General features: G+C 48.0%; 1 protein-coding gene across 5 annotated transcripts in view; it reads right to left on the minus strand.

Annotated features, from left to right (window-relative positions):
- The window catches only part of MYLK (myosin light chain kinase), a 263,764-nt gene that overhangs the window by 28,323 nt on the left and 211,326 nt on the right, over nt 1–24,115 (minus strand). For all 5 annotated transcript variants that reach the window (XM_057503366.1, XM_057503362.1, XM_036905492.2 and 2 more), the window contains 7 exons: nt 23,577–23,627; nt 22,733–22,860; nt 20,488–20,641; nt 14,751–15,053; nt 7,386–7,418; nt 7,194–7,287; nt 6,246–6,449 (listed from right to left, as the gene is read on the minus strand). In XM_057503366.1, coding sequence (XP_057359349.1) covers nt 6,246–6,449; nt 7,194–7,287; nt 7,386–7,418; nt 14,751–15,053; nt 20,488–20,641; nt 22,733–22,860; nt 23,577–23,627 — 967 coding nt within the window. The remainder of the gene's footprint in view (nt 1–6,245; nt 6,450–7,193; nt 7,288–7,385; nt 7,419–14,750; nt 15,054–20,487; nt 20,642–22,732; nt 22,861–23,576; nt 23,628–24,115) is intronic.

The following is a 24,115-nucleotide window of genomic DNA, read 5'->3' on the forward strand; positions in this document are numbered from 1 at the left end:
CATCAAAAAGAATAAAATACCTAGGAATAAACCTAACCAAGGAAGTAGAAGACCTATACTCTGACAACTATAAGACACTCATGAGAGAAATTAAGGAAGACACCAATAAATGGAAATATCCTGTGCTCATGGATAGGAAGAATTAATATTGTCAAAATGGCCATCCTGCCTAAAGCATTCTACTGATTCAATGCAATCCCTATCAAAATACCAACAGCATTCTTCAATGAACTGGAACAAATAGTTCTAAAATTCATATGGAACCACAAAAGACCCCGAATAGCTAAAGCAATCCTGAGAAGCAAGAATAAAGCTAGGGGGATTACACTTCCAAACTTCAAGCTCTACTACAAAGCCACAGTAATCAAGACAATTTGGTACTGGCACAGGAACAGAACCATAGATCAATGGAACAGACTAGAGAGCCCAGATATAAACCCAACCATATATGGTCAATTAATACGCAATAAAGGAGCCATGGATATACAATGGGGAAATGACAGCCTCTTCAACAACTGGTATTGGCAAAACTGGACAGCTACATACAAGAGAATGAAACTGGATTATTGTTTAACCCCATACACAGAAGTAAATTCGAAATGGATCAAAGACCTGAATGTAAATCATGGAGACATAAAACTCTTAGAAGACAATGTAGGCAAACATCTCTTGAATATAAACGTGAGCAACTTCTTCCTAAACGCATCTCCTCGAGCAAGGGAAACAAAAGCAAAAATGAACACACGGGACTACACCAAACTAAAAAGCTTCTGTATGGCAAAGGACACCATCAACAGAACAAAAGAGCATCCTACAGTATGGGAGAATATATTTGTAAATGACATATCCAACAAGGGGTTAACATCCAAAATATATAAAGAGCTCACACGCCTCAACACCCAAAAAGCAAATAACCTGATTAAAAAATGGGCGGAGGATATGAAGAGACAATTCTCCAAAGAAGAAATTCAGATGGCCAAAAGACACATGAAAAGATGCTCCACATCACTAATCATCAGGGAAATGCAAATTAAAACCACAGTGAGATATCACCTCACACCAGTAAGGATGGCCAGCATTGAAAAGACTAAGAACAACAAATGCTGGCAAGGATGCGGAGAAAGCGGAACCCTCCTACACTGTTGGTGGGAATGTAAGCTAGTTCAACCATTGTGGAAAGCAATATCGAGGTTCCTCAAAAAACTAAAAATAGAAAGACCATTTGACCTGGAAATCCCACTCCTTGGGATTTACCCAAAGAATACAAATTCTCAGATTCAAAAAGACACATGCACTCCTACGTTTATCGCAGCACTATTTACAATAACCAAGATATGGAAGCAACCTAAGTGTCCATCAGTAGATGAATGGATAAAGAAGAGGTGGTACATATACACAATGGAATACTATTCAGTCATAAGAAAGAAACAAATCCTACCATTTGCAACAACATGGATGGAGTTGCAGTGAAATAAGCCAGGCAGAGAAAGGCAAATGCCAAATCATTTCCCTCATTTGTGGAGTGTAACAACGAAGCAAAACTGAAGGAACAAAACAGCAACAGACTCACAGACTCCAAGAAGGGATTGGCGGTTACCAAAGGGGAGGGGTGTGGGAGGGCGGATCGGGAGGGAGGGAGATGGGGATTGAGGGGCATTATGTTGAGTATACATGGTGTGGGGGGTCACAGGGAAAACAGTGCAGCACAGAGAAGGCAAATAGTGGATCTGTGGCATCTTACTACACCGATGGACAGTGACTGCAATGGGGTGTGGGTGGGGACTTAATATTATGGGTAAATGTAGTAACCGCATTGTTTTTTAATGTGAAACCTTCATAAGAGTGTATATCAATAATACCTTAATAAAATATTGAAAAAAAACCCAACCAAGATGGAGGTCCCCAGACGGCCAGCAGGTGGCGCCTCTTGTCCTCCAGCCCTCCATTTCTACCGCTCCCGGGGTCATTCTCGGATCTCCGGCGATTCTTAACATCTCTGTACCTCACCTGTAAGATGCAGACAAAACCAGCACCACCTCACTGGGCTACTGTGAAGACTGGGATCCTGGCCGTGGTGTTTCTGGGGCCCACAGCAGGCATGGTTTGCTAAGGACTGCTCCAGAGGCTACAGCCAAACGACACACTCCCCTTGCGTGCAATGCACGGACATGCTGCCTGAGTCACCTGCGTCTCTTCTGTTCCCCTGTCCAGTCCTCTGACCCAATCTCTGAGTCAAAACAGGGAAAGAGCTTAGAAGAGTGCCTGGCACATAGTAAGTGCTTAGCAGTGTTCATCACAATATTTTTTTCTTTAAAAAGAACCAGTTGGGGCTCTTGTCAAAAATACAGATTCCCATGCCCCTATTTAAAAAAAAATAATATAAAGAAATACACCACACAGAAATGTTACGAAAATACAGAAGGATCATAGGCAAACAATGAGAATGAGAATAAATGATAGGGAAGAAAAACAAGAGTTTGTATATGGAGATTTTGATTTAGAAAATCTTGGGAGGGATCCATATTTTTAATAACTACCCCAGGTCATTCTTACAATCAGACCAGTTTGGGAAATACTGGCTTACTCTATTACCTCCCTGGGAGGCCGGCTGAAATTCATTATCTCCTCTGAGAAATCGTTCCTGATTTCTCCATATAATGATCCTCCCCTCCCTAGCTTCCACAGTCTTGTCTGTAGTTTTTCTATCAAGTCGGCCTTGTCTTAAGGTTGCTTGTGAAAATGTCTGAGAAAGGTCTAGCTCATCACTAGACTCTTATTTATACCTGGCAGTATCTGGCACAGACAAGGTGCCCCAGTGTTTGCCTTTAAATTTCAAATATTCTGAAAAATCAAGCAACCAGTATTTGTAGTACCCTTGGGAAAGTGTGAGGCAATGAAGAGAAATTTGAGACATGCAGATAATTACAGCTGCATTTCTAGGGGTAATATATTCAATACAGTTTCAAATAGCTTCAAACCTATTCAAAAATATTGAATATATTTTGAAAACCTCCTGTTCAAAAATATTTAATGTATTTTGAAAAACTTCCCACTTCAAAAACATCCATTTCTAGGATGGAAAGGGTTCCCCAAACAGGATTCATGGTTCTATATAGCTTTCTCTTCAAAACGGTCAAGACTAAGGGTGGAAAGAAGCTGCTGCCCATGGAGATGGGCTAATGCCAAGGACCAAGGCTGGGCCAGAGGGAATATCCACCCAATTAATTAACAGTGAGCGAGTGAATGAATGAATGTGCATGAATACCTACTGCCAAGACTACCTAATCTCCAGGGATCACATTTATTCCACAAACTGTAGGCTCTGGCCAGCCCTCCTTGGCAGCCAGCAGGAATGGTGCTTCTGGGGACTCCATACGCAGACCCTCTGCTCCTTGTCTCCTGGGAGCCAGCTTGTTATTCTTTGATAAATTTTGCCAATGGCAGCACCAAGGTGAGATGGGCCATGGACGACTCAGCCTAAGATGCATGTCTTCGTCCGTGCTTAGGGTCTCATCACCACTTGGAAGCCTGAAGGAAATCCTGTCTCAGAGCAATGCTGCTATACTAATGGGGGCTTTCCTGTAATCAGAGGTCAGAAAGTCTGACGATGCACATTGGTTCTGCTTTCTTGCTGTATCTGAGGCCACTGAGCTGAAGGCTGGGCCCTGGATACATTTTCATTTTTCTGTATCATTAGGCATTGTCCTACTTCTAATTTCAGTCTGTCCATCAAACAAGATGAATAGCAAATTGTCCCTCTGAAGGCTGACCTTTGCCTTCTCAGTGGCTGAGTGCTAAGCTGGAATGGAAGTACAGATGAATAATGAATCTGCTCCCCCTTCTTTGAGTTCCTATCAAGGGGCAAGCTCTTTACCCCAAGTACAGATGAAAGACTTGCTTCTGTCCACAAGGAAGGCATAGGTTGGAGGGATGAAAGCCAGACCAGCTGAAGCCCTTTTACGTTTTCTCCCAACATTTTCCATCCTGCTTGCCAGCTCCCAATTCCAAGCTAAGTATGGTATTCTGCCCACTGGTGCTGCCTGGCCTTACCCAGGCTTGGCTGCCTCCTATCCGCTCCTCTCATGAACTTCCTCCAGGTTTAATTTCTAAAGATAAGACATTTCTTCACCTGTCGCCACATGCCCACACTACCTGGATCAAGCAGCCTGTTCTAGAATAAATGTGAAAAGCTGCAGCCCACGGGATACTGGAAGGGTATGATTAGTGAGGTCACAGACAGGGGCTAACTCTTTCCTGGCAGTGCGGAGCTAAGTTTGAATCCACAGCTGAAAAAGGTATGAGTGAAGATTTTCTTTGAATCTTTTATAGCTCCATGAATTGCAGAATTTTAACACAAAAAGGGAGTCTAATCCAAACACCTCTCCTCACTGAAGGATTTAATAATTACAAAATCACACCTCAGCAGTAATAGAACCTGACCCCAGGTTTCCAGAATAGTAGAATTTGTTCCACAACACCTAGTGGGGTGTTAAAATGATACTTCAAAATAATTTTAAGTTTAAAAAAGACCAGGGTACATAAAAAGTCAATGCATCATAATATCAGGAATGACTCCCAGTTTTAGAGCATGACGCCTGACACATATTATTTCACTTAATCCCTACATTATTCATGAGGAGGTTATCTATTTATTGTCTGTAACCTCCTTTTACAGATAATAAAACTAAGGATTGGCACAACTGAGTAATTTACTCAAGGTCACAGAGCCAGTAAGAGGCAGAGCTGGGACTGAGGTGAGTTTTATCGGACCCAAGTCTGTGCTCTTGCCTTTCCCAATGCTCACAGTTGGAAAGAAAACACACCGCAGTGTTCACGGAGCAGGGGAGAGAGTCACACCTCTAGCATAGGGAGGCCTCACTGGCCTCACCTTTCCTGGGAAGGAATGCCAAGATGTCGACAGAGTCCTCTCCCCAGGTCTGAGATCCCTGAAGCTCAGGATGAGCCATTCAAGGACACTGAGGGTGATTTCACAATATCTCTAACAATTTCAAATGCCCATACCCTTTGATCCAGCACTCCCACTTCTGGGAATTAATCCTACAGCTGTACTCAGGCACGACCAGGTTGCAAACATTGCTTGTTTGTTAAGGCAAAAGCTTGGAAACCATCCAACTTCCTATCAAAAGAAGACTCCTTGAATAAACTGTGGCATATGTTGCGATGAAATCCCAGTGAGCAGGAAGAATGGGGAAGCTCACTAGATACTGATACAGACTATCTCCAAGTTCAACTGTTGAATGAAAAGATGCAAAGTATAGAGCAGTCAGTATGAATACCTTTGTGTTAAAAGGTGGGAAGATATGAGTATACATATCTCACATATGCTTGTATTTTCATAAAGAACTTTGGAAAGATACAAACTGAACAAAACTGGCTACTGGTGGTGGGGATGGTGGGAAGAGGATGGATGGGGACAGAATGGGAATGAGACTTTTCACTGTATATTTTCTTATATCTTTTGATGTGAGTATCATATGTTAAAAAAATTTCAAATTAAAAATAGGAAAGGAAGCTCTTAAAAAATATAGACACTGTGGAGGACGCCCAGCTTACTGACACCAGTATGTGCACCTGCATGTGTGCATGCCAGCCGCTCAGAAGTGGGTGAGGTGGGGGGTTGGGGCTACAGGAAACAATGGATTCCAGGAAAGCCTTGGCTGGGGGTCGTTTGATCTATCCCCCTGCCTTTATATAACCCAGCACAAAAAGTGCTCCCCTTGGTGACTGAGAAGACAAGGGGACAAACCAGTGTGGAACAGGAGCCTGCAGGGCACAGCAAAAGGATGGGAACAAGGGTCATACTCCTGCATTCCAAGTACCCTTTGGCCCCTTTCTCTTTTGCAGGCTAGTCAAGAGGCTGCTCTGTCCCTTCTCTTCTACCCAAAAGCCACCTTTGGTCACAATGCCCCTGAATGAAACCAAGGGGTAGCCTTGGCCCTTTCACAGGGAGGTGAGGGTAAACAGAGGCAGGGGTCCTCAAAAGTCTGCTGGGTAGTTACAGAAGTGAGCAGGGGCTGCAGCAGGCTGGCGGTCAGTGGGTCAGGCCCAGTACTGCTCCGAGCGGTCAGCACCTGGCCACATGGGCTTGTGAGTGCCTTGCATGTCACAACCCTGCCTGCAGAGCTCTCCATCGTGGGGGACAGGGGCTGGGGTCGGGCAGTGGGGAGACACATCAGGGGCTCCCAGGCCACAGTTGCCGGGCTGCTCAATGGCAGACCACTCACATCTCCAGGACCATGACGATATTGGCCTTTTCTTCGAAGGCATCCACACACTGGACCAGCTTGGGGTGGTGCAGGCAGTTCATGATGCTGATCTCCTGCCGGATATTCTCTTTCTCTTTTGCTGAATACGCCTTGAAGAATTTCCCTGCCCAGATTTTTCCAGTTTTCTTTTCTACAAGTCGAAAGACCTGTCCAAATTTCCCACTGAAAATGAAAGGAGGAAGAGAGAAAAGGCAGATTTAGTCAAGCTTTCCATTAAATTGGGGTTGGCACATGATGGCCTGTGGGACAAATCTGTCCCACCTCTCTTTGTAAAGTTTTTATTGGAACACAACCATATCCATTTGTATGCAGATCATCTATAGCTGCGTTTGTGCTTCAACACCAGAGTAGTAGGTGCAACATATGCTGTGTGGTTCACTAAACCTCAACCACCCATTAAGTGGCCCTTTACAGAAGAGTTTGTCAGCCTCTGCTCTAAATGAGCACATTTCTGATACTGATAAACCTATTCTCCATCACTTGTCAACCTCTGCCTGTGCCCAGCCCCACATCACACCCCCAAAACACTGTCTTGTCTTGCTGTTCTTTTAGGACTGTCATCTCCTTGGGCTGAGGCCTCAGTTTTGGCTGGTGGGCTTCTCTCCCCTTCCCTGCAGAGGGACCCGTAAGGTGAGGCTGAGAAGTCTTCCCTAAGTACAGTGCATTTCCGAGTGGCTGCCTTCCTTCCATCCCACGCTCCAGCACAAGCACCTACTATGAGAGCCCTGGGTAGGGGGTGCCTTCATGTGGTACTGACAGGGTCACTCCCTCCTGATTCTGCAGGCATCTCAGCCTGGGAAGTTGGCAGAACCCAGGAAAAGGCAGGATGGTGAGGCACAGAATTTAACTGGGACCTCCACCACCTCTCGCCTTGGGGGCCCGATGGGTGCTTCCCACTCCACTTACGATCCTAGTCTCTCTTCAATGTCGTAGACATCAGACACTTTTTGTTCGGTATTGACCGTCACCGTCTGATAATCGACCTCAGGCTCCTTCTCATCTGCAGGGTGGGGGTTGGGGTGAATGTGAGCCAGAGGATCCCTCACCCACACCCCTCTACCCCTTAAGCCTACCCCAGGACAAACAGTCAGCACTCACCATCATCTGACACCTCCACTTCATCCTTTGGCTCTGAGGGGAGACAAAGGGGGGCAGAAAGGACACACGTGATTAGTATGAAGGTCCACTGAAAGTACAACATTTTGGGGGTCTTGTCAGCCCTCAGCCTTCCTAGGCATAAGACCACAAAACCAGAGCAAAACCAGAGCAAAACCAGAGCTCTGGGCATCGCCATGAGGTCAGTCATCCACGCTGCAACAGGGCCACGTACACCGGCAGGCACTGGCTTCCTCACCCTACCCGGCTCCCATCCTCCACCAGCTCTCATCTCCAGTCCTCCAGCTCTAACCATGTGGCCCCTAGACAGACCTCCTTCACATCTCTTCTCTGACTTTGGAACCCAGAACTGTGACAGTCCCTTTCTGCTCCAGCTCAAAAGGCAGAAACTTCAACTGCTATTTGTGTCAAGTCCATTTATCCACTTACTGAACATTTTTTATGGAAAGCCAGCCATGTACCAAGTATGTTATTGTGGGCACATGAAACAAAATACACAGAAGGCATGATCTCTTCTTCTTTCTTGGAGCTTATGATTTAGTTGGAGAGGTAAAAACATCTATACTTGAAATACACATTACGAGTGGTATATAATCAAGCACATGATGCCACAGTACAAACTGGGTATACAATGGAAGAAGGTGACACAAAACAGGACAATTATAAAGTCAGAGCAATTATTCTTAGAAGTAGCAGCTCTGGAGGTGTGTCTTAAAGGAAATGATGGAACACAACAGGGAGGTGTGTGGCATCACACAATGAAACTAGCCCACACTGGCTGCTCATACAGAGGCGTTAGGAGTGAATGGGGGATATGCGGGGACAGGAGGCGTCCAGCAGAACACATTCACTTCAGAACTCCAGCCTGTCCTTTGGGTTGGCATAGGTTTGTCTCTAAAGGGCCTCTATGGTTTCTTAACCTTGCTGAAGTGCCTTTCCCCTTCTGGGCCTCAGTTTCCTCATCTGTAATTGGAAGGAGTTGTATCTCTAGGCAACTTCTAGGGTCCCTGGCCAATACCAGACACCACACTTTGTGATGTGCCCTGTGCTCTGCAGCCATGATGTGGGCTGTGTCCTGGCTGGCAGATGGAGCCAAGGCAGTTTTCCTGAGGAGGCAAGATAAACGCTGGAGAAGTCAAAGAGGGAGGACCATGATTTTAAAAGTGTAAGCGTCAGTGTGTGAATAAGACCTTGGGGGTAGGGTGTGACTCGCTGAAGCTCCCAGCAGAAAAGAGGACAGGAAGGGAACAGCATGTAGGTGTCCCCTGGGAGGAAGACCAGAGCAGATGGGCAGAGGGGCCAGGCAGACACTGCCCAGCTGGGAGGGGTTGTGCGTGGGCCCGCCGAGCTTTGTGTACTTTGCAAGTTGAACGTCTGCAACAGAGATGCGGGTCAGGGTAAGGTGCAGCTCGGACCCGCGGACAGAGAGCCTCCCAGTTAGGCTGAGGGCAAAACAAATACTGAAACCTAAGCAAACAATCTGAGGAAAAGTAAGGCAGTTCCCATGCGAGACAAGTACCTCTGAAGGAGTTTGTAAAGGTGTGACCAGGAGCAAGAGAGGCTATGATTTGTTTAGCACTCGTAAAACGTTTTTGGTGAACTCTACTTCCCCATGAGCGGGGCTGGGAGGAGTATTTTGTCACAGAAGTGCCACTGAAAAATAAAAAGAATCTGATAGATGAGGACACTCGATTAGTGGCAGGGTTTCATAGAAATTGCCAGGACATGAGCATAACTGATCAAGTCTTCCATATCGTACATTTACATCAGTTTCTTAGATGACCCTACGCCCCAGAACAGCACACCCTGCAGGCAGTAATGGAGTCACGTGGTCAGTGAACATTTAATCATTCAGCCTTTGGGGGTGACAAGCCTGAGAGTGTCTAGTTAAAACCCAAGCATGGGAGCCCAGTTCCTCAGCCTGCTGCTCAGGCTCACAGCAGGCTGTCATGGAAGCGGGCACTGGCCACCAGCAGATACCGCTGCTCTGCACCTGGTGGAGCCTGGGGTCAGTTGCTCCTGGCACTCTGACTGCTGGCACTAAGAATTTTGTGACCAGCTGGAGAAGGCATAGGTCACTGGAGGGAAGAGCTGCCATGGGAAGCTGACCAGAAAAGATGAGGCCTCTCTGGTTGGGAAAGAAGTCTAAAGCAGACATGATATAAAAAAAACCCACAATGGTCAAGTGTGAGATTAGGGTTCTGCACTTCTGTCAACCAATGGATACTATAATTTGAGAGAAGTTAGTGTTACATCTCACATAGAAGGAAGACTCTAGGTATACAGAACTCACATCTCAAGAGGTACCAGAGAACCTGAATATATAGGCTCAAGAGATGTTTAGGCTAGTTCAACATTGGTGTTTCAAACAAGAGAAGCAGGAGGTTCAAGTCAATTCCACAATCATCAATTGAGCACCTGTGGATGCCAGTCACTGGACTGGGCCTTAGAGGCAAAATAATAACAATAATAATAACATTTATTGTCAGGGAAGCCCCATCATCTGTATCCCTGTGCCCTTACCAGAGACAGCTGTTTGACCTTTGAGGCACCCCTTATCTTTCTGTTGCCATGCCACACATCCTAGGGTGGCCTGGCATCTTTAGGACAAACCGACTGTAGTTTCCTAGTGAAGGAATAACAGCAGGGCTGGGAGCCCACGAGGGGCTTTCCAGTGACCTGGCACTCGGGGGCACTTGCAGTTAGCCTTGGAGAGGGAAGGCAGCTCTAGAACAGGCCGCTCCCAGTCACTGCCCGTCACAGACACCACACCTGGCCCTCCCCTCCAGCCTCTCTCCTTAACAATCAAGATGCAGAATGCTTTCCTGATACTGTGTTTGTGAGGACCTAGATCGTCCTCAGGGCACTCATGCACCTCTTTCTGGCTCGCTGTAATGCTTCAACCTCTTTTCTGTGTGAAACTCACCAGGCCTACAGCAGAGACATTTCCCTTCCTTTTTTTCCTTCTCCTCCTGCCTCCATTCTATTTAGGGGGGGAAATAGCCACAAAGGAAGGAGCAGGAGGGTAGCAGGGGAAAGACCACAGTTCAATTAGCCAAGCTCTCCAAGTATACGGGGTTGTAGTAATGAGAGAGGTGATCATTGGTTTCTATAAATTGCACTAGCGGGGACTTCAATGATACATTTAAAAAACCTTCTATTCAGAAAGAGTTATGAGATTCAACAACTAAGTGGAAGAACTATTTGGAAGATGGTTCTGAAATATTCCTGCAAACAGGTAAGTCTCGTTCCCCTGGAGTGGTGTTTGGGAGAGGACCAGCAGGGCTCTGGGGACGCCACTGTAGCCGGGCTCTAAGTCAGCGCCTTGAACAGCCTCTCCGCGAAGGCTGCTGTACACCCAGCGGGCACTAGAGGGCACCCCAGCCCTGGAGCGGGCCTCTGCGGGGCCCTAGCTGTAGCCTAGGGCAGAGGGCAGCGCGATGGTGTGGGAGAGCCTTCCAGGCTCTGCAGCTCTGACTGCCCTCGGGTTGTAAGGCAGCCCCAACTCTGCAAGAAGCTGGTATCCCTGCTGTTTTGCTAATAACTATGTCGACTACAACAGATTAAGACTAGGAGCAAGGATGGAGTGGATTCAGAAGTTCAAACAGGAGAAGGGTGGAGGTCCAGACCTGGCTGGGATGGGAGCGGGTGTGTGGGGCGGTGGCTCTGTTTACTCGGGTTTGGCAAGACCCAGAGGCGAGCTGTTGGCTAGGGATCCTAGTCTGAGGGGTGGCTCTGGCAGAAGAGGCCACTGGAGCCAGTGGGGACCCCCATGTTTGGTCCTCTACCACATCCTCAGTGTTCCCAGCAGGAGGGGGGCAGGACACACCGGTGAACAAATGCAGAGTGAGGGTGGGTGGCTAGCAGAGGTGGACCAGAGAGGCCAGGATGAAGCAGAAGGCAAGCTGCTAAGGCAGAAGCAGGAGGCGTGGTGGAGTAGGGAAGGTGAAAGCCAACACCAGCTGGGCTTAGGGGAAGGAGGCTTAACTGGCACTGCTTTTTTGATGAGCACTGTCCCCACTGGCTCCACAGAAATGACCACAAGAACCCCCGTCCCAGCTCTCCTCTACCTGTCCCCCCACTTCCTTTCAGAGAGATGACCTCCCCAGGTTACCACCTGCAGGCATCTGAGCGGGCACAGAGGGCTTTATCTGGAAGCCCCCCACTCCCTCCAGCACTCCATCCCTTGCCCTTCAGGCCTAATGCTTACCAACTGTTCTGTTCCCTCTCCTCCTCCCCCATGGATAACCCGGCTGGGCCTGGGGGAGGGAGCGGCTTCCAGTCTAGAAGCCCTGGGTGGCCTGGACCCCTCTGGATGGCAGGCAATTTCAGCATTTCTCTTTGCTTCCAGCTAGGAAGGGCCCCAAGAGGAAAGTCTGAAGGGCTCATCTGGCCACAGGGAAGAAGGAAAGGCCACCTGCTGGGAGCCGACTGGTCCCAAGCCCTCCTCCCCTGGGCCTGGCCTCCTGGGAGCCACACCTCCCAGCACCTGGGGCCCTCTGCCCTCTGCGTGGGGCTGGCTCATCAGGGATTCTACAGCTCCTCCTGGTTTATACCATGAAGGACTGGGAAGCTTTCCTTTCCAGCTAACCTCTCACTGCAGTGTTATCCCTCTTCCCGCCAGTTTTCCAAGAGATGGGGAATCCTCTTCTTGAATAAAGTAATATGCTAAAAATATGCAGACCGGACCTTGGTTGCCTATCCTAGCACCCCAATACTAACCTGCTTGCTCCTCACTCTGCTTGTTTTCAAAGAGGGGGTGTCAAAGGCAGCAGATGGCAGCTTGGTCACTGTTTTCTCCAGCAGACATTTGTGAGGCTAGTGGGCAGGAGCCGCAGGAATGCTGGGTAGCAGCCTGGCAGGGTTGTCCCTGGGGCTGGGACCCACTCCTCCATGGATGCTGTAGCTCTCAAGGAGACCTGCTCCCCGTGCATTTTTAGGGCTCACCGGGGAAAGTCCCCCAAGACAGGGCTATCCTGGCAAAATTGTAAGTGTGGTGTATTTTCTATTGGCATCCTCCAAACTCACTTTCAGTTTGAGATTCAATTTAATTTCTTTTTCTTTCTATTTAATTTGAAAGTAAAATTTCACTGTTTATTTTATACCTAATTTCTAAAACTAAAAAGGGGGCATCAAAATGTCATGACAATTTCCTTAGTCCTGGTGCCCCTGGTCATACAGTGACTTGTGTTCAGCTTCTTGTCCTTTCCTCTCCCCCCACCTCCCACCTGTAAGCTCTTCTCCCCCCATGAGCTCTTTTCTTGGTGTCTCTCCACCTTTCTCCCTGGGCCCAACCTTTCCCCAATCTTAAATTCACAGTACCCTTCTTCTTCTCTTCACATGAAACTTCCTGAAATAATATTCCACACCCCGCCTCTCCTCCCCATTCACCCACTCATTCTGTAACCCCACAGCGACCAGTATCCCACCCCATGGGGACTCTGAGAACTTTGCTGTCAAAGATCGAAGTGCTAAATCCAAAGCTCTCCCTAAGTCCTCACCTCCTCCTTTCTTTAGCCTCGGATGCTGTCCACTGAGCCCTCTTTGCAGTTCCCTCCTGCCTGTGTCCCTACGGCTCAGCTCCAGCCTCCTCTAGGACCCCTCCCCTCTCAGCCCTTTCTCCTTGTCTTGAAGACACCTTCATTCCCATGTCATTGCTGACTTTCTCTTCCACCCTCCTGGGGACCTCATCAATGCCCGCGGCATCAATTTTCAGCTCAATGGTGAAGATGCCCATATCTGTACCTCGAGCGTAATCTTTCTCCTGAGCTCTAGACTCAACCATTCAACAATCAGAAGACACCTCCCCTGGATACCCTTCAGACACCTCATCTCGCCAGGACTGAGGCCAGAATTTCTGGCTTCTCTGGGACTCCTTGCTATCTAACCTCCAAGTCACTGGGAGGCAGCGTGACCTCTGCCATCAGTTTAAGCAAAGGCTCTGGGTCAGACAGCTCTTAAGTTCAAGATTCAACTAATCATTTAAAAGCTCTGTGGCCTTGGGCAAATAGCTGCACTCCTCTAAACCTCATTTACCTGTCTGTAAAATGGGGGTAAAAACAGCATCTATTTCATCTTACTTAGATGTATAAAATGATTCTATAAAGTGCTTAACGTATGGTTAGCATATAGCAAATGAATAATACATGTTAGCTACTAGGAATCTAATAACAAACCTCTAAACGGCCTTGAATATGTGTTCAGATACCTGAGCCAAGAAGTGGGAGGCATCTTAAACCCTTCTAATTTTTTGCTCAACATTCTACCCAGAAAGTGATCAGGATGGTCAGTTCTACCTTCTGAGGCTTTAAATACATGCATTTACCATCCTCTCCTGGACTACACCGCAGAGACCCAACTGGTACCTCGCGGGCTCGTCTCACCTCCCTCCTCCACTCCAGTGCCTCTCACACTTCCACATGCCTATGAATCACTGCAGGGGATCACGTTAAAATGAAGGTTCAGCAGGGACCAGGGGGGTGGGGGGCTGGAAGTCTGTATTTCTAACAAGATCCCAGGATTTCAAGACTGCTGGTGCAGCCCACACTCTGAGTAGCAGAGCTCTAATTCCCTTTCTAAAAAAGAGATCTGGTTGTATCAGTCCCCTGACTGACAATCTCTGATGAACTTCAGTTTGACCTGAACGGTCCTCCTGTTGCTTCCTCCTGTTCAGTCTCACACAGCATAGGCCCTGGCCACACACACACTTCTCAAAATACCATGCATTTCCATCACTCTGAATCTTTGTTCTGCAAGGAATGCCTCTCCTTATCAACCTCTGCCTCTTAAAGGCCCATTTCTTTTTCCAAGACTCAGCCTAAGTGGCACCTCAATCTTCAAGGAAAAATTATTCATGATTTCTGATGGGTCTTCATCTCTCTTTCTTCATACTGCTATAACAGGATGTACCCCATCTCATTACAGTTACTGTCTATACCTGATGTCCCCCTAGTTAGGTTTTAAGCTCCTTGTCTTATCATCTTTGTGTCCCAAGAACCTGACACCAAGTAGACACTCAAATATACGTGAATGCCAGAGAAGGAGGAAGGAGCAGGGGAACATTGAAATTTGAGCTCCTGCCTTCCAGGACGGTGCTCCTGATTAACATACCATCACCCCCTAGTGGCAGTCTACCAAAATTGCTGGTTCAATGTTTTTTGAAAGGTCATATGTACTTTTAAAGTATGGATCAGCAGTACAATCTTGGAAACTGAGATCCCAAAAAACTCTGCCAGTCATCACTGATATCTTCTCAGTTTCTCTGTAACCCTTTTAGTACGGGTTTCTACATTCACAAGGTCAGTCATGCATATTTTATTTCAAGCCAGTGATGAAGTGAAGGCCTACCCTCAGGTTTCTCTCCAACCATTGTGAGTTCAGACTCCTGGCTCGGCTCACTGGTTCCATATACGTTGATTGCACGTACACGGAATTTATACTCTCGGTCAGACAGCAGGTCTTGGACGTTAAAAGAGGTGCTGCGGCAAGTGGCTAGCTCTTTCCATGTCTTGTCCACTGAGTCCCAGATCTCGACACTGTAGGACTGCACAGCACTGCCCCCATCATATGAAGAGCCATACCAGGACAGGGTCAGTGAGGAGCTCCGGACATCTGAGGCGCATGGTGTGCCGGCTGGGGGATCTGGCTTGTCTGGGGATAGAGAAACACAACATCACCCAGTGCTTCAGAACTGCATGGAAAGAAAACTGTGAATTATCTCTGCCATGGGGGAGAACCTGGAGATCCCAAGCTGACATCCCTGGTGCTGGTTCTCATTCCCCCAACCACAGTCACACCTATGCAGAATCCCACCTATCAGAGAGCCCCACAATACCTATGTGTTTGAAAAAAACTGTTTTGGCTAGTTTTCCAGTCTACAAGTCATGATTTCCTGTATTTTGCCCAAGTCACAAACATATTTCTCAGAGTAAACAGATGTAGGAAGCTGCCCAGAAGGCGTAGACTGCTTCCCATCAAAAATATGTTTTGAGAGAGAGTTCAGTGTGTGTGTGTGTGCATTTCCTTCAGGCCCTAGGCCAGCGGCCTGTGACATAACTAGGGTCAGTCTTCACTTTCTCTGACACTTGGGAAATGCCTGCCCCACTGGGTGTCAGTATAGCACAGGGAGCCCTGGAGTCAGACAGATTTGGCTTGGTCCCATTCATTATGTACTAACTGCTCTGTGCCTCAGTTTCCTCACTTGTAAAATGTGGATAATAGCAGCACTTGGATAACAAGGCTGTTGTGAGAACTTCTTAGAAAAGTGGCTGGCTTGAGTAGCTATTACTATCATCGTTACTGTAGGAGTTTTTTTTCTAACTTTATATTACATAAAAAGTTACTCCTACCCTTCCTCCTTCATCCTCATAGGACTGGCATAAAATGAGATTAAGAATTCCAAAAGCAAACCACAGTAGCAAATCACAACCATCCCTGACTAAGGGCAGGAAAATGAGCTGAGCACACAAACAAGAAGCGGCCCGTTTGGCTGGCTGCCTCCCCATTCAGGCCAGTCACGCTGCCAACTTCACGTCGGATCACGGCAGCCAGCACTTTAATGAGGTTCTTGAGTTTTGCTGATTTTGTCAGTTGTTCATCTGAACAAAATCCCCCTATTTTTCAGATTTACTTCCTGCAGGTAGTTGGTATAGTTATGGATACCAGTGTTCAAGTAATCCTCACCCCCGCAGGGCAGTGTGAGGTGTAAAGCTCCCAAAAGTAGCAATTAAAACCATGCTTTTATGCTACATGAATGTATAAGCTATGTCAACTCTAGCAAATTCCTTAATTTCCAAGACTAGTTTGTCTTTTTCATTTGGAAAATGGTACTAACATTTATCTCCTATTTAGGGGTTTTGCAAGCATCAAGTAAGCAAAGCCAAGTGAAGTACTTGACTCCTACTCCCCCATGCCTGAGCAAGGTGGGAAGCCAAAGAAAATTCCAGCAAATGACTCTGTGCATAAGGGGAAGAAAACATTTTGCCTGTGTGTGTATACATATACATATACATATACATACACATACACATACACATATTTCACTCTCATCCCCTACCCCAAGGCCTACTGCTTCTATATTCCAGCCAAGAATGCACTGCCGGGAAACCATCCATCCCCTGCATGCCAAGCTGGGACCTCACCCGGGAACAATTCTGGGATTGTGACAGAACCACTTCCCACCGTCGGCAGTCATTCTGGAGGCCTCCTGTGATGGAACCACTTTCACTGGTTGTTTAATATGTTCTCTTAGAAAAACTGTTTGTTCTGAAAGATATATTGGTCTTTTTAGAAATATTTCTGGTGTTGGCTAAGATGTTTATTACCCTAAACTCTCTTAGAGGAAAGTGGTTCAAGTCCTCTCAAGACCCGGCTAAGGAAGTAAAAAAGCCTAAAGAGGGACGAAAGACAGACTTACTGCTTCCCCCAAAGAAAACTGCCTGGAAAATGTCTGATGGGATGTGTTTAGAGTCATGTAGGTTTATACAGTGAATACAGATACACTCCACTGACTGATTTTTCTCCCCCTCTACTTTGGTCAAGAAAAGACAACTTTGAGAAGTGTGTATTACAGAAGAGGTATTATTCTTATCCTACCTTGTTCAAGATGTCTCTGGGCTAAAAGAGAAGAACTGATCTACGACATATGTCACCCCTTGCAGTACAAGAGAGGTAAAATTTGGGGAGGAGGCCTTTAATTCCAAGTGAAATCTTCAATGCTTTCAAGGACTTTGACACCAAATCAACGAGTTCAGAAAGACCCAATCTGAAGTCCTGTGAGATTGGAAGCCCCCCATGGCTGCTCTTAGAGCCATGGGCAATGTCTGATGTTTTTTGATCTTTCCATCCTACATAGCCCCACAAAGGCTGGACTAGCCAGACAAAAACCCTCAGCACAGAGATGCGGTGAGCCTCCCTCCATGCTAAAGACACAGACACACTCAGTCTGGATGGGAGACCTGGGCAGGCCTGGTAAAGGCAAGGTGGGCTTGGCATCTAGGGCCCTGAGCTCCACACTTCCTCGGAGTGTCCCCATGGCTCTTGGAGACTTGAATAGCAGAATAGGGAACTCAGAGTCTAAGGGAAGGGTCTTGAATGGCACTAGGTACAGGATTTTCTGTTCAGGAAGTGTTTTTACTCCTGGTAAAACAGAGGATCTCATCTCTAATGCTTCTCGCTACAGTCACCACCCTGGTGGGCTCTCTGTGCCTGGGTGCTTGAAGATGATCTGTGGCTACGCCTAACCCTGCCCAGACCTCATGTCATGGACACCTCATGGACACTTCCACCTGCAGCTTTTAGAGAAGGGCAGGGAGGTGTGAGGGTCCCCAGGGTCCTCAACCCGGATAATCCCAGCCCTCAGAGGCTAAGGCACTTTGCTTACCAGGAAGACCCAGCTAGCCAGTGGCAGAGCCCAAAGGAGGCCCTCCAAAATCTCCAGACCCTCGCTCACTCCAGGGGTCTGTTATTTTCCAGGGGATAAGGCAGAATAAGTTCAAGAACACATCTTGCTTAAACCCAAGCTAAGCATTACAAAGTGAAATCTCCTGCCTTTAAAAATCATGCAAGTTAGTATTTGGGGATTACAGGGCATGTGGGATTCTCTCTACTTTGTTTTTCTCCTTTAAAGATATGCAAAGTGACCTGTTTTTCTTGAGCTGGATGAGCTAAATGAAGGAACACATCTGGGTTATGCTGCTCTCTCCTGCCTGCCCCTGTGGCCCTTCCTCACCTATCTGGGGCTGAGCTGCAGGGAAGGCACAGGCAGAGGCCCTCTGAGCATTGCAAATCCCTGTTGCCTTTTAAAATATAGTTAATAACAAGCCTTTAAAATAGCTAACCACCACTCGTAAACTAACCGAGGGTAAGGATACTTTTAATTAACACTTTAAAACTAGGAGTCAGATTATCTGAAAAGAAAATGGTATTTTCAAGAACACACAGTAAGAGAAGCTTACTGCTAACAAGCAGAAGGTGTGTGAAACCGGCCTTATTTAGCTGGCCTGCAAGTGGATGCTTTCATAGCACTTGAAAACTGTCCAGAGGAGGCCAAACAATTCCTGTTTCATCTCGTTTACATTTTACATCTACTTAATAAGCTCTGATCAGATAATACACAGATGTCCAGAGACGGGCAGGTAAATCGAAGCTTCCTCCAGGCTTACTTTGGACTAATTCTAAATCCACAGACTGAATGAATGTGGCTTTGCTGTATCCATTAATGTGAGTCCTCGTTTTATTGAGCAATTCTATTCTTAGCTCTCTGAGGGGGAGGCAGACAGAAAGCCCGTTCCCCTCCATTCCATTCCCCTCCCAGAACGGCATTTAACATGCTGCTCCCGCCAGCTGGCAGGCAGCCATGCAATGGCCCTGTCAGCAGTGGCCGAGGAGAATAAGAAACTAAGCCATAAAAGGCTAGAACTGCAGCCCATGCGGTGTGATGGGGGAGGGGAGTGTGTGGCATGGTGCAGCCGCCAGAGACGGGGCAGGGGGCACTGGTCACTGAAAAGTGGTTCAAAGGAGCTGACCCCAAAGTCCCCCAGGCAGAGGCAGATGCGAGAACACCCAGGGAAATCGATGCTACTGGCAGACAGGGTGTGGGGCCCAATCAGTGCTTCAGGCACAGTCTAAATGAATAGGCAAACTGGGTCGCAGTGGCCCACGCCCCCCAAATGGTCCTGACTCTGCAGGTGAATTATTCAAATAAGTATCCAGAGTCAGCAAAGAGAGAAAGGGTGAGAAAAAGGTCCCTCCTGCCCTTTATAGATGAGAAACCTTCTTCCTGACGCCTTAGTACACTGACCTTCCCAGATTTAAAACTCCTGACCTAAGGAAACCAAAGGGATCAGACCAATACACACAGGGTCAAAGGCTTTCAGGTGTACAATATTTGAAGGCCCACAAATACACAGAGACACGGCCTGCTATCTGTCTGCTCCTTCATGTGCCCTTCTCTCGATGACCTGAGTACCTGCCATGTCAGGGGACAATGACCTGAGCACACCCAACAGTGTGAGACAGGTGGGAAGCTCTTCGGATATTCCAGGAGAGTTGACCAGGGCATGAAAAACACAGTGATTGGGATAGAGAAGAAAAAGTGAACTTGATAATCAGTCTGGAGACAGACTCAACTCAACACTGGGACACAGGAGATAAGAAAAAGGGAGTGGATTTAGAATTAGATCATGGTGACCTCAGAAGGGCATCCCAGCAGACTAGGGAGGAGGGGAGGCTGCAGGGAGCTGGAGAAGCAGAATCAGAGGAGAGGCCATCCCCTATTAGAGGGTTTGGCCACGAGGAGAGAGCAAGAGGGAGATGGCAGGTGGCTAGAGCAAGACAAGGTACTACAGGAGCTTTGTGTGTTCCTGTGTGTCTGGCTACGATCAGAGGGCCCTGGCAACATTTAGGAGGGATGCAGGGAAGCTGAAGGAAGAGAGAAGGGGGTAAAGCTATAGGCACCGGTAGGTGAGGGGCCACAGAGCTGAGCAAGCTCATGCCTGATGCCTCCTATCTCTCAGAGGAGCTTGGGGCCCAGCCTTGCAGGGTGATTACCATCCCAGCGAGTGTGGGTGGTGGTGGGGCTCTAGTCAGCATTGACGCCTCTGCCTGGACACTGCAGGCTCCGGGCTTGAGTCTGTGGACTGTGATCTTCTGGCAATGGCCCCCAAATCAGGCGGAGGAGCAGTGAAGTCAGAAGGCAGCCCTGAATCAGGGGAGGATTTGCAAGGGGACTGAATGTGAGGCAGAGGGGAGGGGGTGTGGAGGGGGCAGAGGGAGGGGGAGTTACAGGTGCCAGCAGGAGAGGGCCTGGGGTAGGGAAGCTTAGGGTCTCAAAGGCTAAAAAGAAAGAGAAGCGAGGAGATTCATAGGCAGAGGAAAACGCTGTATGTGTGTGTTGGGGAAAAGGCTGAGCAGGGGTCTGGATTCTCCACGAGCATGAAGCACAGCAACAGCGTGAGAGCAGGGAGAGAGAGGGAGTGCGCCCTGGCAGACAGGGCCCGCCCCCCAGGTCGATCACCTGACCTGGGAGAGCCCTGCTTCCCCTCCCCCGACCTCCAGACTCCAGGCGACGGGCACACAGACTCACCCACAACAGTGAGGTTGACCTGGGCCTGCCTGCTGCCCAGCTTGTTCTCCACCAGCAGCGTGTAGCAGCCGCAGTGCTCCTGGCGTGCAGCCAGGATGGTGAGCTTGCTGCCGTTCTCGCTGTTCTCCACCTTGATGTGCTCGCTCTCCTGGATCTGGGGTCAAAGAGGGGGGCAGGTGCTGCAGACCTGGGCCAATAGAGGAAGGGGGCTCTCACCCCAATTCCCCACTCCCTTAGGAATGCCACTGGGAAAGCTGTGTGGGGCCCAGGCTCATTGGGACTCCGGGCTTCCCCCCAAGGCCCTGCCTTTCCTGCATTCAGGGCCAAGCCTCCCAGAGGGGCTCCAGTCTGGGGCAGCAGGGCGGGTGCTGAGCAGGGTCAGGGGATGAACTGTGTCTGCTTTCACTGCTCCGGAATGGAGCTAGTCCCAGTCTCTCCTCTGCTCTGGGAGGGGTTGGTGGGAGAACCCCTCTGAGCACAGTCACCTACAAGCCCACCGCAGCGGTTCTGACCTCCCCCTGCTGTCGAATACTGTGGCCACCAGCCACATGTGGCTACTTAAATTTTAATTAAGTGCATACAACCCAAATGTCCACCAACTGATGAATGGATAAACAGAATGTGGCATATCCAGACAACCGCATCATATTGGCCATTTATTCTACAAATGGAGGAGCCCTGAAAACATTGTGCTAAGAAAAAAAGAGAAGACACAAAAGAACACATATTATATGATTGCCCTTTTATGAAATGTCTATAACAGGCAAATCTGTAAAGACAGAAAGTTGGGGTAGTGGATACCAGGGTCCTGAAGAAGGGAGGCATGACCGCTAATGGCTCTGGGGTTTCTTTCTGGGGTGATGAGAATGTTCTGGAATTAGATTGCTGTCATGGTTGCACAATCTTGTGAATATCTTAAAAATCACTGAATTGCAAACTTTAAAATAAGGGTGAATTTTTTTTCACTTTTTTTTTAAAAATTTTATTTTGGTATCATTAATCTACAATTACATGAAGGACATTATGTTTACTAGGCTCCCCCCTTCACCAAGTCCCCCCCACATCCCCGTTCACAGTCACTGTCCATCAACATAGTAAGATGCTGTAAAATCACTACTTGTCCTCTATGTGTTGCACAGCCCTCCCCATGCACTCCCCCCCCACTATACATGCTAATCGTAATGCCCTCTTTCTTTTTCCCTGCCCTTATCCCTCCCTTCCCACCCATCCTCCCCAGTCCCTTTCTCTTTGGTAACTGTTAGTCCATTCTTGGGTTCTGTGCTTCTGCTGCTGTTTTGTTCCTTCAGTTTTCTTTTGTTCAAAATAAGGGTGAATTTTATGATGTGTGAATTACATGTCAACAAAGCTGTTCTAACAATTTTTAATTAATTAAAACTTAAAGTTCAGTGCCTAAATTGCAATAGTCATGCTTGGCTGGTGGCTACCATTTTGGACAATTGGTATAGAACCTTTCCATCACCACAGAAAGTTCGGTCGGACAGAGAGCTGGGACTATGCTAAATGTCTCTGAAAAGGGCTGAGTTTCCATCTTACTTCAGATGCCAGCCCAGACAGCCTTTCCCACTGTCTGTCAAGTTCCTGATCCAGGGCCAGCCCACCACTCAGGGCCTCTGCTCGTCATGCCAATGGGTGCATGCTACCAACATGGGGTTGGTGGGACAGCCAGCCTTTCCAGGTTCCTCTGAAAGTCAGGAGCACAGGAAGTCTAACATTTCTTCCATGGTACCCTTATTGTAGATGGTGGAGTTTGGGGCCAGTAAGTGAAAATTCTATTCAACCTACAATTTACCCATCCAAATACTCAGGCTCACTTTTACCCCTTGAGCTTGTGGTAAGATTCAGCTGTTTCCACAGACAGGGTTCCGGGGCTGGCACAGCATCACAGGAAGCCCAGGGAGTCTGAGACGTCATTTAGAGCCCAGAGCCAATTTTCCTGACTCACAGAAATCTAGATTGAGATATCAAAACTAGGCAGGGGCCATGGACGGATTCCATTTCTTCTTTCATGCTTTCCTCTATCACACAAATTCCCTGGTGGGCAGGTATTACTGGTAGATTCAGAAGAAAAGACTCCTGAAAACTCCCCTTTGGTGGGGGGGCTGACGGGGGGGCGAGGGTCCCTCGTGTTTCTGGGACCCCTGTGGTGAGTGTTGCTGCCTCCTTCACCACGTGTCTCCTCCCTGCTGGCCCCGGGGCTCTGTGGGCTGTCCCCTCCACCACTGACCTGCTTTCGGAACTTCATCCAGGTACAGGTGAGGGGCTGGGTGCCCGCCACCTTACCAAGCAGCTCCACGGACTCTCCTGCGCGCACCTTTTGGTCCTCGGGGAACTGGACGATCTGAGGGGGCATGGCTGGGGGCCGAGGGAGAAAGTGAGTGAGGGGGAGGCTGCTGTCCACACTGGTCTGCTGCTCCTCTCTCACATTCTGGAGCCTTCAGGGTAAGATGGAGGACAGGGACCACGGCTGCAGAACGTTTGATCTGATGGTTTGTCCATTTCTTTATTCTGATTCCTTCAGAAAAGGCCCCCAGAGTTTACAGGGCATATTCTCCATCTGTTGATTGCTCTGTACTTTGAATCTTACCTGAAAATTTTCTACTTCCCACCTCCTTTATGAATTAAGCAGCACCTTGCCTTCTAACCACCAGGTTACCCAGGCTGACAGGTTCAGTACAGTTCATGTTCTCAAATGGTTTTCAAGGAAAACAGACAAGGCTCCATAAGACAAGGACATATGGAGCAGGGCATTAGAAACGCATAAAGTGGATCATCTCTTGAGGGGCACAGTGGAGGGGAGGGCTAGGCAGACTTCACAAAAGGACGGGAAAGTCACTAGTACTGTGCGATGCTGTCTGTACAGGGGAAGCAGGAGAAAAGACAAGCAGCTAAGAGGGTGGGAGCCCAGGCTGCACAGATGCCCTGGGGAAGATTCAGCCTGAATAATGCACAGCTTGGATCAGGGAGGGGTGATCTCCTGGGACCACATACCAGTGGTCAGTCTACAGGGCAAAGGAAACCCCCTCATGGCAGATAACTTCTTGCTCCCAAATGTTGCTGTGGCCAATTACCTGCCTTTGGAGGTGTCTTGGGAGCAGGTTTCTTTTTCACAGTTGCATCACCTGAAACAAAGAAGTTAACGGATTATTTTCTGTCCATTCTGGTTCCTCACAAAGCTCCTGGGAGGATGCAGTCTTGTCCACTGGCCCCGCATCCCGACAGAGCCCTCATGTGAATATGACTTTCAGGAGATCTTGCACTCTCACCCAGACGACTAGTCGATTGAATGAATATCAGTTCTTGGGGGGGCCTCTCGAGGGGTCCCTGGAGCCTCCACTGAGATAAAAACTCTCAGAAGTGCTCAGGCCTCAGCCATTTCAATGACAGAGCCTCACTCACTAACTATTCTCTCACTCTATTTTTCAGGAAGCTAGGAAAGGAACTTATGTCAGATAAACCAACCAAAATTAGCCTTTCGTGTGGATCCAAGGGTCTCAGGCTTCCTTTTGGTCAAAGACTGTGGATTGGTGGCTTTCATTTCTTCAATGTTTGTTGAATGGATCAATGAGCAAATGGGTAAATGAATGAACTGAGAAACGGGCTCCTCCAC

The sequence above is a fragment of the Manis pentadactyla genome, chromosome 1 (genome assembly GCF_030020395.1).
Source record: "Manis pentadactyla isolate mManPen7 chromosome 1, mManPen7.hap1, whole genome shotgun sequence".
Classification (NCBI taxonomy): domain Eukaryota; kingdom Metazoa; phylum Chordata; class Mammalia; order Pholidota; family Manidae; genus Manis; species Manis pentadactyla.